At 41.0% G+C, this 14,992-nt stretch overlaps 1 protein-coding gene across 1 annotated transcript in view; it reads right to left on the reverse strand.

The window, feature by feature from the left end:
• The window catches only part of phf14 (PHD finger protein 14), a 162,621-nt gene extending 149,461 nt beyond the window's left edge, over positions 1-13,160 (reverse strand). The window contains exons 1-3 of the mRNA XM_080441968.1: positions 13,075-13,160; positions 5,592-5,702; positions 774-1,242 (exon numbers count right to left, since the gene is read on the reverse strand). Coding sequence (XP_080298094.1) covers positions 774-1,242; positions 5,592-5,702; position 13,075 — 581 coding nt within the window. The 5' untranslated portion in view covers positions 13,076-13,160. The remainder of the gene's footprint in view (positions 1-773; positions 1,243-5,591; positions 5,703-13,074) is intronic.
• Between the last annotated feature and the right edge of the window lie 1,832 nt (positions 13,161-14,992).

The raw sequence follows: 14,992 nt of genomic DNA on the forward strand, positions 1-14,992 counted from the left end.
TTTTTACAACCAAGGTTTATGTTTTAAATTGTAATTAAAGTAAATAAAAGATGAGTGTTACATTTTTTTAATTTACTGCTTTCTATAGTTTTAGCAATTTTCGCAATCTTTTTTACAGTGGGCGGAGGCATTCTGTCCGGTGGCTAAATAGGTCTTTTTTTACACAATAATCTGGCGTTTTCTTTATTATTATTTACAGTAGCTCTTCTAGCCCCCAATAACTCACATCTGGCCATCAAAGGACCTTTTTTATTGTGTAAAAAAGGCATATTTAGCCACCGGACAGAATGCCCCCACCCACTGTAAAAAATATCGGGAAAATTGCTAAAACTATAGAAAGTAGTAAATGAAAAAAAAATTACACTCATCTTTTATTTACTTTAATTACAAGCTAAAATATAAACCTTGGTTGTAAAAAAACTAAGTTGTCCTTTAACTCATTCACTACCAAGGGCGACTTTGACGACTTTTAGTTTTTGAGTGGTTTTATAAAAGATTGCGCTGTTCTCTATCACCCTAGAGAACAGTGAGTGAGTAATTACGTTCACTTTCAACTCACAAGGATCCAGCGCGGGTGGAATATTTTTTCTCTGGGCGGGACGTACACGGATACCGTGTGTGTTTACAAACGGTCATAACGGATATACATTTTCTGTGACCAGTTGAAAAGGTATTAAAAAAAGAAGTCTGTCAGTGAATGAGTTAAGTAGAGTACTTGAGTAAATGTACTTAGTTAATTTACACACCACTGTAGTGTGGCGGTCAGGCCTTACCCAGAGCTGGACCCGTTCTCGTTCTCGTTGGCCCCGTCCTCCCCGCCGGGGGCGTCAACGTCGACGACCGCCGCAGCACCGGCGGCGGTCTCCGCGTCTGAGGAGTTGGAAGCCTTCTTGCTCCTCCTCCGTCGGCCTCCCTTGGGGGCGGCGGAGGAGGAGGAAGAGGAGGGGGCTGTGGTGGGCGAGGGGTCTTTGGGGGCGGGGTCATCTGCGGCGGTGGTGTCAGAAGTGGGATCCCGCTGCTCTTTGGTCTTGTGCTCCTCGTCCTCGGTGGTCGCTGCGTCCTCGGCGGCCGTCAGCTCCTTGGCCTCCTCCTCGTCGATCCCGTCGTCCGCCGAGCCCCCCCCCCCCTCCCCCTCCTCCTCCTCCTCCTCCTCGGCGTTGTCCGAGTCGCTGTCTGAGCCGGCGGCGCTGCCCTCTTTGGAGCCTTCCTCGTCGCTGCCGTTGCCCGTCCCGTCGGACCCTCCTGGAGGAGAGTGAAAACACCAAATACTTTAACCACCAGGTCACCTAGCATGTGTTGGCATGGTCTTAGACCAGTGGTTCTCAAATGTTTTCATGTCAAGGACCCCCAAATTGACACTCATTAGCCCGCGGACCCCCACGTGAAAAGATATGCCAGGGACCCCCATAAGAGAAGATTTTTTTACGGCTCTAGCAGTTATTCTCAACCATTTCAATTTCAAGGACCCCCCAGTTTGACATGCATTAGGGCTACGGACCCCCATTTAATGGCATTTCTATCTCTGGGAGGGACCCCAATTTATATTGTAAAATCAATGTTAATTTAACTCTGAGTTACAGACCCATAAGGGTCCATTTGATTCCTAACTATCCATCATTTAGCTGGGGACCCCCTGGAACCCCCTCAAGGACCTGTCGTGGAATTCTGGATCAATCAGCAATGGATGAGGCACATAGGAGTCCAGACAATATTCTAGGTGGAGGTGGTTATGCTTTATGTACATGATATCACGGTCAGAAGTACATTAAACACTCATGTCAGTGGTAGGGTAGTTCTGCCTGGAGCTCAGGGCAGAGATCATAGTTCTACTGTAGCTGCCTGAAGGACAAACTGAACCATAAGAAGATGGGCTGTGCCAAAACAACAGCTATAAGGCCTAGTGGAGACATTTAGGCTCTTACAAGCTGTCACATATTATAACGTATTGTAGAAGTATTATAAGTGATGGTATAATAATATAAAGGTTAGATATCATATGAGCAGATATATAACTTCTTCCTCAGACCCCTGGGGGTCCCCCCGGACCCCACTTTGAGAACCAAGTACCAACGTCTTAGACGAACCACCAACAGCACAGGGGCTTCAGACCAGGGTCTCCTCTGCCCGTCTTCCTGCCTGGGACCCGGAAATACTATTAAAACTCCTGCCCTTCAACATCTGTGTACTAGTAGCACCTCATAAAGGAGCTGTTCCTCTAACACAGGGGTTCTCAACCAGTGGTCCTTGAGAGGGTTCCAGGGGGTCCCCAGCCAAATGAACAGTTAGGAACCAAATGGACCCTTATTTGTCTGTAACTCTGAGAGTGTACAAATGGAACCAAATGGACCCTAACGGGTCCATTTGGTTCCATTTGTACACTCTCAGAGTTACAGACCTGTAAGGGTCCATTTGGTTCCATGTGTACACTCTCAGAGTTACAGACCTGTAAGGGTCCATTTGGTTCCATTTGTACACTCTCAGAGTTACAGACCCATAAGGGTCCATTTGGTTCCATGTGTACACTCTCAGAGTTACAGACCCGTAAGGGTCCATTTGGTTCCATGTGTACACTCTCAGAGTTACAGACCTGTAAGGGTCCATTTGGTTCCATTTGTACACTCTCAGAGTTACAGACCTGTAAGGGTCCATTTGGTTCCATTTGTACACTCTCAGAGTTAAATGAACACTGATGATGATGATACAGTGTAGACTGGGACCCCCAAGAATTCTAAATGGTTGAGTCCCTGGCATATCTTTTCAAATGGGGGTCCCTGGGCTAATATTTGTCAATTTGGGGGTCCTTGATGCGAAAAGGGTTGAAAACCACTACTCTAACATTTGGGCATGTCATAATAGGCGAATATTTGACCACAATAGGTAAATATTGGGTCATTATTGTCTGTGAAACAGTATACACAAAGGTAGAATGGTTGAAAACCGAAAACATGATATTTTTTTGGGGTGGTGCTGGGGTGGTATTTATCATTTTCTATCAAGTTTCCTCTAAAATGTTGCATTCAGTTTTTTTTCCAGTCAAATCCAGAATCCAGAAAAACTTGAACCCGAGGAGATTCTCAGACAGAGCTGTAAGGAAGTCATTATCAGCTGCTGGCTGCTTGGCTGTGTGTTTCTTTTTCTACAGAAAGAGGAGAGAGAGAGAGAGACAGAGACAGACAGCCGGAGACGAGAGAGAGAGAGGGGAGGATGGCGAGAGAGAGAGACCTCTTTTTTTTAACCCATTAAGACCAGGAACACATCTGTGTCATTTCAAGATAGTTCAGCAATTCAAAAATAGCATAATATACAAGCTTGTAGATCTGCTATTTTTTGGGTGAAAACAATCGTGAAAATGTGTGCAAATCTTTGAATATATATATACATTTTTTAACTCAAATCTTTGCTTCTGGGGGGGTCCCTGGAACAAAATATTTTCTGATGGGGGTCCGCGGCCAAATACATATAATTTTGGGAGGTCCTTGACATGAAAACGTTTGAGAACCACTGATAGCATCATTTAATTTTTTTTTTTAAACTGTGAGGATTTAGAAGACATTTGTAGAATTCCCCAGAAGCAAAGATTTGAGTTACAAATGTTTGCTTTAAAATATATATATATATATTCAAAGAATTGGACGAATTATCACGATTTTAAAAAAAAAATAGAAGATCTACAAGCTCATAGCGCGGCACTGAGTGCTATGAGCACTATGAGCTTGTAGATCTGCTATTTTTGAATAGCCAAATAAATCTAAAAATGACACATGCTTTCCCGATCTCAACGGGTTAACAGAAAGGAGAGAGGGAGAGAGAGAGAGAGAGAAGCAGCCGTAGAGAGAGAGAGAGAGAGAGAGAAGCAGCCGTAGAGAGAGAGAGAGAGAGAGAGAATGAGAGAGAGAGAGAGAGAGAGAGAGAGAGAGAGAGAGAGAGACGTCCCCCAGCTGACAGCCTGAACACTTGTCTCTCCCCTCTGTCTGGCTGTAGGGCCGCTCAGCCTGAAAACCTTCCAATCCTTCCACACTACGCTGAACAGAAGAATGCCTTCCTCCTGCCTCAGCACCAAGCATGTTGTAATCACACAGCAACGCCACGGCCGGGGCCACAGCCTGCTCCAGTTAAAATAACATGATGCACAACTCTGAGAAAACTGCACTTTAATGCATTTAGACCGGTGAACGCATATATACTGCATCATTTTAAGATTGTGAAAATAGCAGATCTACAAGCTCATAGCGCGGCACCGAGTGCTGCGCTACGAGCTTGTAGATCTGCTATTTTCTTTTTAAACATCGTAAAAATGTGTGCAAATCTTTGAATTTATGTGTTTTGCTGAAATTTGTAACTCAAATCTTTGCTTCTGGGGGATTCTACAAATGTCTTCTAAATCATAACAGTTCTTTTTTGTTTTTTTAAACGTATGTTGCTATAATATCAGTGTTTCTCAAACTTTTTCATGTCAAGGACCCCCAAAATGATATGTATTATTGTCCGTGGACCCCCCATCCCCCCCCATATCTAAAAATATTTGTGTTACAGGGAACCCCCAAAGACATATATTTTAGTTAAAAATGTATATATATATATATATATATATATATATATTCAAAGATTTGCACAAATGTTGACTTTTCTTTTTCTAAAATAGCAGATCTACAAGCTCAAAGCCTATGAGCTTGTAGATCTGCAATTTTTTTAATGGCCAAAGAAATCTAAAATGACACAGATACATTCCCAGGATTGAATGGGTTAACAGATTAAAATATATTTCTGCCAAAGTGGACTCGACTGTAAAATGAACTTGTGCGTTTCATACGGCGCCCAGTTTCTACCAAAACACTTTACAATGCATTTCACATCCACACACACACACATGTATACACAAACGCTAATATAAGGGGCTAAAAACATGTAAAGCACCTAACTGCTCATCCAGAGCAGTTAGGGGTTCAGTGTCTTGCTCAAGGACACTTCGGCACGCAGCCAGGAGGAGCTTGGGATAGAAAATGAAACCATTCGCCATTTTTTTAAATGGGGGGGGGGGGGGGGGGCAATCTTTGCCTAATGTCACAGCCTGTGCTTATTTTATTATTATTGTATTTTTCATATTGTGGATGTCGGGGAGAAACCTTTGTTAAGTCCAAAACCGTTCCTTTTAAATTATTATCTTAAAAATAGTCGATCTACAAGCGCACAGCGCGTGGCATCGTAGCTATTTGCACTACTTTTGTGCAACACTCTTGCATGATGAATTTAGGGCATTCATTTTACACTGAGTTTGCAATGCTGGTGTCATGCACAGGGAAAATAGCCGATCTACAAGGTAACACAAAGCGTTGCACTGCGGTACGTTGTGAACTTGTATATCTGCTATTTTTCAGCTTTAGGCTTACAGTTGAAATGCCCAATTTGTTTTTAAATAGCATTCGGAAAATCTGCTTAAAAAAATGTTGATCTCACAAGTATAGATAATACACACCTGTGTGTGTGTGTGTGTGTGTGTGTGTGTGTGTGTGTGTGTGTGTGTGTGTGTGTGTGTGTGTGTGTGTGTGTGTGTGTGCGTGTGCGACGTGCGTGTGTGAGACAGTAGAAGTTACCCTCAGCATCTCCTAGCTCAAAGTCGCTGTCATCTGAGCTGTCATAGTCCAGGGCGTCCAGCAGGGACGCTGCCAGAGGCTTCACCTGCCGTCGCTTCACTCCACGGTCCACTGAAGAAAGAAGAAGAAGAAGAACACGTGACGTTACACATCATCAACACCACACACGTATTATTTAACTCATTCCTTGCCAAGAACGTAAAAAACGTAATTTTTTGGGGGGGTAATTTGACCCACAGACCCAGGAGGAGATATCATTTTTCGAAGATCTAGACTCCTATCCACTTCCTTGTTAACGTATTACTTAAAAATTCTGTATATCGGCTCCTGTGTACTTTTATTTTTACTATGAAAAATCTCTGGCAGTGGGCAAACGCAGCCAGAAATAAGTCTGAGTTAAAAGTACTATCAAAATGGGAGATCTGCAAGCTCACATCTAGACAATTTTTTGTGAAACGTATATAAAATACATTACAGTTGTCATTATTTCATCAAAAACCATGATGTCAAAGCCTCAAAGGTGCCTTTCAGTCACGATAGGACAAATCTAGTATTTGTATGTGTTTATTTTTTATGTAGCGTGTCGACCACATAATCTCTATGTCCTCGGTTCAATGCCAGCGCTGGGGGGGGGGGGGGGGTGGACCTGTGTGTTGTTATTGCACGTACATGCCCTTTACTTTCAGGTCTACATAGCAGCAAAAACGCATAAAAACTAATCTTTAATAAAAGCATTCAGGAGCACAAAGCGCTTCTTTCTGCCAGGACGGGCCCTAAACGTTCTTTCACCTTCAACCATAAAGATGCAAGTCGTTCCTGTATATCAAATGCCCATTACTTTGTTCAAAGTAATGCGGCATAAAATTGCTTTGCAATAGTTAGCCAGACCGCCAGGCTGTGCTTTCTGCAGCATTATTGTCCCCCCACCCCCCAAAAAAAAAGTGGGATATTTGGTTTTCAGCTAGTGGGGGCATAAAACAAAATACCTCTATGGGAACACAATAAAAAAATGATGCAGAGAAACATAGGAGACACAGTGAATGGACATGGATGTAAAAGAGCAGGAAATGACCAGAGAGGTGGTTGGCATCAGCGTTAGAGTGGAGAGACTATAGAGTATATCTGTCACAGCCCAGCGCTTTTATGGCACTTTAACATAAATGAGAAGTTCTTCAGTGTTAGATGGTTCAGCCTGCGGTTGGCTGTCTGAGGCCATGGTTAAAGGCAGTGAATAACACACTCAGTCTCCAACAGAAGAGGTGACCGAGGGCAGACCCGCCCGACGCTCATATTCTGGCTTTTCCATAAAATGAAATGTTTTCTCACTCCAGTCATTTGGAGTGTCGTCGTTTTTTGTTTTCAGACCCGAGGCAGTTTGCTGAACTTCTGGGTTTGTTTGGTCAAGTGTGAAAGTTGTTTTCCATTCCCGGACGGTATTAAAAATAATAGTCGAAAATAGTCTATTCTACAAGCTCTCAATGTGTCGCTTGTATATCTAGACCCTCCAGAAGAACGCGGGCAAAAATCCTTGATTATGCAGGCTAGAACTCTTGATTATGCAGGCTAGAACTCTTGATTATGCGGGCTAGAACTCTTGATTATGCGGGCTAAAACTCTTGATTATGCGGGCTAGAACTCTTGATTTTGCGGGCTAGAACTCTTGATTATGCGGGCTAAAACTCTTGATTAAGCGGGCTAAAATCCTTGTTTTTGCGATGAAATATGCAGGTTTTTTTGCAATTTTATGCGGTGAAATTTCGGTAAGTTGCGAAATATGCGGAAAGTTGTGAAATATACGGAAATATGCGATATGCGGAAAGTTGCGAAAAATGCGAAATATGTGAAAAGTTGCGAGTATGAGAAATCAGAAAATGATCGGGCCAATCAGTGACTACGTTTCAACTGCTGTCCGTACGACAGCGAAAAGCATCCAAATCATTTTCTGATTTCTCATACTCGCTCCCTATTGGCCCAAGTCCAGACTGACACCGGGGAGGAACGCGAGAGTAAATCCACGTTATTATCAGTCTGGCCAATGCCAGGCTAGTCTCCTATGGCACTGGTTCTCAAAGTGGGGTCCGGGGACCCCCAGGGGTCCTTGGGGGGGGTACCAGGGGGTCCCCAGCTAAATTTGTTGATAAAGCATCACAATCATTTTAACCCCTTTATCCATATTTTATACTTTGGCTATTCAAAAATAGCAGATCTATAAGCTCATAGCGTGGCACCGAGTGCCACGCTATGAGCTTGTAGATCTTCTATTTTTTTAAATCTCGAAAATGTGTGCAAATATTTAAATATGTTTTTTTTTAAAGGTGAACATTTTGAACTCAAATATTTGCTTCTGGGGGGTCCCTGACACAACATATTTTCAGGTGGGGGTCCACGGCCAAAATAATTGGGGGTCCTTGGCACGAAAACGTTTGCGATCCACTGTTGGAATCCAAATAACTGAAATCATGAGTCAGTCAGCTGACGACTGAGAACTGTATGTGTACCTGGTGGCAATTATTATTATATTTCATCCTCCTTTTTCTCTCAAATTAGCAGCATTTGCAGGATGCCATCTCTCTTGTGAACTAAGCCGTTCTCCTTTTCCTCTGTCACTCATCGTCAGCGCGCTACAGTCAGTTACAGAGACACATGCAGTTAGAGAAGTGACAGACGAAGAGCCATCATAGTTTAGGAGGTGATTTTTAACCCATTAAGACCGGGAACGCATCTGTGTGTCATTTTTAAGATTTATTTGACTATTAAGAAAATAGCAGATCTACAAGCTCATAGCGCGGCACCAGGTGCCGCGCTATGAGCTTGTAGATCTGCAATTTTTTTTTTATCGTGAAAATTCGTCCAAATCTTTGAATATATATATTTTTTTTTTAAAGCGCACTCGGTGCCGCGCTTTGAGCTTGTAGATCTGCTATTTTTGAATAGCTCCAGAAAATGGAGGTCTGAATGGATTAAGAAAACAATAAGTCTGTTAAAAAAAACACTCTTTAAGAAGCGTGTCGGTATATAAAGATCAAAACCTCAGAAATGACACATTTCCCCCTCAAGTACTTCTAATAACTCAATAAAGTCTAAACTTTAACTATAAAGCTACAGTCAGCAGGTTTTAGGATGTGCTGCCTGTCGCTTCCTCCTGATGATGATGCAATCATGAGGCAACGTGAGCGAGACGGGGAGAGAGACAGGCGACGATGCTCATCTCACACACACACACACACACACACACACACACACACACCAGAAGTTACAGTCTGAAGAGGAAGGATGCTCATCTCTCTCTCACACACACACACACACACACACACACACACACACACACACACACACACACACACACTCCAGAAGTTACAGTCTGAAGAGGAAGGATGCTCATCTCTCTCACACACACACACACACACACACACAAGTTACAGCCTGAAGAGTAAGGGTGCTCATCTCACATATATATACACACACACACACACACACACACACACACACACACACGGAGAACAGCACACACACCCCTCCATGCTGAGGAGGAGAACAGCACACCAACCAAACCTAAACTCTAAAGTTCAAATGACTCAGCGATTTCAGGGCTCCAGACATCCCAAAACAAACTAGTAAGGCTACTTCTTGGCCTCAAACACACAACCCATCTCTAACGCCTGCTCATTCTGCTAGGGTCGGATGGCTCAGGGTTGAGGACAGAGTACGACAACTTGCAACGGGCCTGGTCTTCAAGATACACCACAACATTGGGATCCCCCTGTATTTGTCAGAATACTTCAAAAAACTTAAATGAAGTCCACGATCATAACACCAGAGGCAGCTCCACTGATCATTTCCAACCCAGATTTGGCACAAACAAGGGAATGAACTCTTTCTCATGCTATACAACAACAATGTGGAATGCCCTACCAAAAGGAGTAGGAGTAGGGCAATTCCTAACTGGCCCCCGTCAAAGGCTTAACCTACCCCCCCCCCTCATCAAACTGTCTATTGTACATATATCTTGTTTTTCATACCAGTAACCTGTTAGCTGATTGTATGACGTTCTGCATAGTAGTGTATATTTGTCTGTTTTCTTAAATGTCATCATGATTAGAGTGCACGGGTATCTCATTTTAAATAAGCCTTTGTAGTGCTTTTATGAGCGATCCAGTTTAGAGGACCTATGACTGTGAATTGTACTTCCCTGTCCTGTTTCCATGTCTTTTCTAAATAAAGTATTCAATCAATCAAAACAAAGTTAAAACAGTGGTTCTCAACTTTACAACTTTTTAAAAAAAGAAATTACGTCAAGGACCCCCTATATTTGCTACAGACCTGAGCCCCCATGTGATGCGTTGCCAGGGGGATCCCCATAAGAGAAGGTCTTAGCTGTTAGTTTTCAATGTTTCTTTTGGTACAGTAGAAGATGGGGAAGTTTTTTGGTCTACCAAAACACCAGATTGACACCAAATAATGCTTAATCAGCATAACGGAACAGCAGCTTCACTTGCCCTATTGCCCAGGCCTTATCCTGAAGGGACAAACGTGGCATATTTCCATGGGGGGGCAGTGTTGCTGCTTGGAGCATCAACACAAACTCAACAAAGTTGCAGAACCCATGTTCAGGTGTCAGTCAGTCACTCACCTGTGACTGACACACTCCTCTCAGCCACCTAATTCGGATGCTATCAATGCATTGAATGGGACATTATCACCTCTCATTGGGTGTTATCAAGACATACTGATCTACCAACGGAGATGACTTAAATAGTTCAGTTTCGGTTTCGGTTTTGGTTTCGGACCATGACGGAGGCGCGCAGTCTCAGGCGAACTGTCACCCGTTGTGACGTTCGCCTGTGCCTACTCAGCGCCGTTCGAGTTATGTACCGATAGGCACAGAATCGCAAATATTGTTGTGGGGACTGCTCCGCCTCCAAGTAGGTCAGTAGCTCCTGATTACGCCCCATGAATGGTCTGACAAATCGCGGGAAGGTCTAAATCGCGCCTACTCGTCGCCTACTCGCCCATTCAAAGGTCTGATAAAACGTGATAATCTCCCATTCAATGCATTGATAGCATTTGAAGCCGGTGTCTCAGCAGGTGTGTGCTGGCAGGTTGCTCAAAACAAGAGCGATTATTAACAGAAGCATATTAGGGGATTTTGGCAAATGTTTGGGAGGCGCTACCCATACGTTTAGCTGTGTTGCTCAGGCCACGAATGCACGATCCTTACAAGCTGTACCTCGTTGTAAAGCTGACTAATCAATAAATAAAGAAGATTTACTGATTGAGTGAAATATTCCTTTCCAATTGACAACGTGGTTATATAGCTGTGGAGTCCTGGGCAGCCCAGGGGTCATTGATGTGGTTCCAAGTGGTCCCCAGCTAAATCATAGAAAGTTAGGAACAAAATGGACCCTTACACCAAATGGACCCATTTGGACACTGACAGAGTTATGGGGGGGTCCGTGGTCTAATGTGTACCAAAACTGGCAGTCCTGGGTTAGGGTTAGATAAGATTAAAACGTTTGAGAACCACTGGTTCAAAGTTAATATTTTAGTCAACATCACTCATGAAGCCCTTAGCTGAGAGAGAGATGAAGCAGGGACCCCTTAGCTGAGAGAGAGATGAAGCAGGGACCCCTTAGCTGAGAGAGAGATGAAGCAGGGACCCCCTTAGCTGAGAGAGATGAAACGAGGACCTCCACTACATATTGTATAACATTGTGTTGCAGATTAAACCTTTTCATAGATTTAATCAAACAGCTTCATAGACGTGTTTGACAGACACTGTCATCAGTGATGTGTTATAGATTCATGTTAATGTGTTCTCAGACATTTAACCACTTAAAACCCTCTGCCCTTTGTTTTTAAAACCTTGTTGCCGAAAATAGCAGATCTACAAGCTCACAACGTGGATCAGCTACCACTATTTACGGCTAAAGTTCTCCTCAGAGTGGGTTCAAGTGGTTAATGTAAAAAAAACAAAAAGTTCCAATGACACAAAGATTGGCGTCCCCCCTATTCTAACTCTATGAACCCCCCCCCCCCCCCCTCAGGGGTCCCACACCCCCTGTAGTAACTCTAAGGACCCCTATTGGGCCCCGGACCCCCTGTTGAAGACCCTGCACTAGAAAACGAAGGGACAGCATCACTCATCACCAGTGGTGGAAAGTAACTAAGTACATTTACTCAAGTACTGTACTTAAGTACAATTTTGAGGTATTTGTACTTTACTTGAGTATTTCCAATTTCCAATACTTTTACTTCTACTCCACTACATCTCAGAGGCAAATATTGTACTTTTACTCCACTACAATTATTTGAAAACTTTAGTTACTAGTTACTTTTCAGATATAAATTATTATATTATAAAACATACATTAACCACTTTAGCCCTGTTTTATACATAGGCTATTTGAAAATAGCCGATCTACAAGCTCACAACGCGTCGCATCGCGACGCGTTGTGAGCTTGTAGATCTGCTATTTTCAAATATTTTAGTACTTTTACTTTTGGTACTTTAAGTACATTTTGATGCCAATACCTTTGTTCTTTTACTCAAGTATATTTTGAATTCTGGACTTTTACTTGTAACAGAGTATTTCTATATTGCAGTATTGGTACTTTTACTTAAGTAAAGAATTTGAGTACTTTTTCCACCACTGCTCATCATAATCATCATAAACACTGGACTGGTTTAAATATATTAGCATCAAATGACATCATAAACAAAAGAAGCTTCTAGAAAAACAACCATATATTATTTCCAACCGTTTCAGATAAACACAGTAAAGGATATAAATGAATAACAGAAGGTATAATATTATTAATATTAATATTATATTATATATAAACACAGTAAAGGATATAAATGAATAACAGAAGGTATAATATTATTAATATTAATATTCATATTATATTATAAACACAGTAAAGGATATAAATGAGTAACAGAAGGTATAATATTATTAATATTAATATTATATTATATATATAAACACAGTAAAGGATATAAATGAATAACAGAAGGTATAATATTATTAATATTAATATTATATTATATTAATAAACACAGTAAAGGATATAAATGAATAACAGAAGGTATAATATTATTAATATTAATATTATGTTATATTATAAACACAGTAAAGGATATACATGAATAACAGAAGGTATAATATTATTAATATTAATATTATATTATATCAGATAAACACAGTAAAGGATATAATGAATAACAGAAGGTATAATATTATTAATATTAATATAAACACAGTAAAGGATATAAATGAATAACAGAAGGTATAATATTATTAATATTAATATTAATATTATATTAGCCTCCAGCGTGGCTAACGGTTAGCTTCAGCCGGCTAGCATGTAGCTGCTTCGTTCTGCAGGTCTCGCGATAGCCCCGCGTTATGAATTATGAATGATAATAACGGTAATAATGTTAACATCGTGTCGTAATAAAAGCGTGTTTCTCTTCACTCACTCTGTGTCTTTGTTCTGCTTTAGTTTGGGCTTTGTTGTGTTTTTTTAATGTTCGGAACAAAGAACTCCTCCGGACGCCATGTTGGAAGCAGAAACCACGTGACCGGTGACCAGCCAATCACAGGGCACGCTGCTGCCCCTGGTGACGGCGTGACGTGACAAAGATGCTGTTGCCATGGCGACGGGACGAGGTTCCTTTTTTTTTCTTTTTTCTTTTTTACAAAGATTAAACTTGTGAGTTTATTTTAGGAAAGTTACTCCTGGTAGAAATAACACTTTTATGTATTTATTTATGTGTGTATTTATCTATCTATCTATCTATGTATTTATCTATATATTTATATTTTATTTAAGTATTTAAGTATTTACGTATGTAAGTATGTAAGTATGTAAGTATGTAAGTATGTAAGTATGTAAGCATTTAAGTATTTAAGTATTTAAGTATTTATTTATTTGAAGAAATATGTTTTTTATTTATTTTTTATGTGGAGGAGGTAGAGAGAGAGAGAGAGAGAGAGAGAGAGAGAGAGAGAGAGAGAGAGAGAGAGAGAGAGAGAGAGAGAGAGGGGGGAGAGAGAGAGAGAGAGAGAGAGAGAGGGGGGGAATAGGCAGAGAGAGAGAGAGAGGGAGAGAGAGAGGGGGGGGGACTAGGCAGAGAGAGAGAGAGAGAGTATTCCTACTGTGATAAGGTAACTTAATATAAATTGACAGAAATCAAAATCATCTTGACTTGTTTGTTTGTTAATTGAGCTAAGTGTAGTTTTATCTGCATTTGGAGATCTGTGCTCTGGGGTTGCTGTTCCAGACTGAATGTTCTGTTGGTGCCGTTAAGTCCTGTGAGAGAGTAGATCTTAATCACAACCTCTGACAATTATAACAAACTCATCTAATCAAAAAGACCCCCCCCCCATCTCTCTCTTTCATTCCCCCTTTAAAACTGTTTCAATGGGACTGATTCATAATAATAATAATAATAATTTTACTTTATTTATTGTACTTTTCTAAATAGGCGTTACAAAGTGCTGCACAAAATCACACAGATTAAAACGACACACTGGTCAACTAACACAGGATATCAAATTGTATTTGTTTTCTTTGTTTGTTTATTCATTCATTCATTCATTCAAATAATATAAGAAGTGTGTCAAGGCATTTAGGATCTAAAATACAGTAGAATGTAATAATACCATCATACTGTGGATCAATACAGGAGTACTTTATAAGATGTTGTTGTCCATAATGAGAGACCATGTCAGTTTGTACACAATCCATACTGACGAAGGCAAAGAGCAAAAGAAACTAGGCAAAAAAAAAAAAAGTGGATCAGAATGGATTCTGTTGCATTTTGGGAATAACAGGTGGGTTGCAAAATGTCAACCAATCAGGAGAGAGTACCCATTTATCAGCTTCAATTTCACATTAATCCTGTATCCATGTGTCCCGATTGGATAAAATTGGTATCCTGACCTGAAAATGCATTTTATGTTTACTGAAGAGATGGAGAGATATGGAGACTCCTGTTACTGAACAAACACTCTAGCAATGATTACTATCACAATATAGAGCTATTTAACACTGTTACTGAACAAACACTATAGTAATGATTACTTTCACAATATAGAGCTATTTAACACTGTTACTGAACAAACACTCTATACTCATTACTATCACAATATAGAGCTATTTAACACTGTTACTGAACACTCTATGATTACTAGAGCTATTTAACACTTATTTTAACAAACACATGTTTACCCTACCTTTAACACTGAGGATTCTGACTGTGTATAGTGTTAAAAAAGAAGAAGAAAAAGGATGTGCTGGTTAAAAAAAAGAGAAAAGCCTGCTTTTGGCTGGTTTTCAAAAGGACGCTTTGCTTCTATCGTCCTCCGTTGACTTTGCCAGTTTAGCAAACAAGA

The sequence above is a fragment of the Gymnoscopelus braueri genome (genome assembly GCF_963280865.1).
Source record: "Gymnoscopelus braueri genome assembly, chromosome: 11".
Taxonomy (NCBI): domain Eukaryota; kingdom Metazoa; phylum Chordata; class Actinopteri; order Myctophiformes; family Myctophidae; genus Gymnoscopelus; species Gymnoscopelus braueri.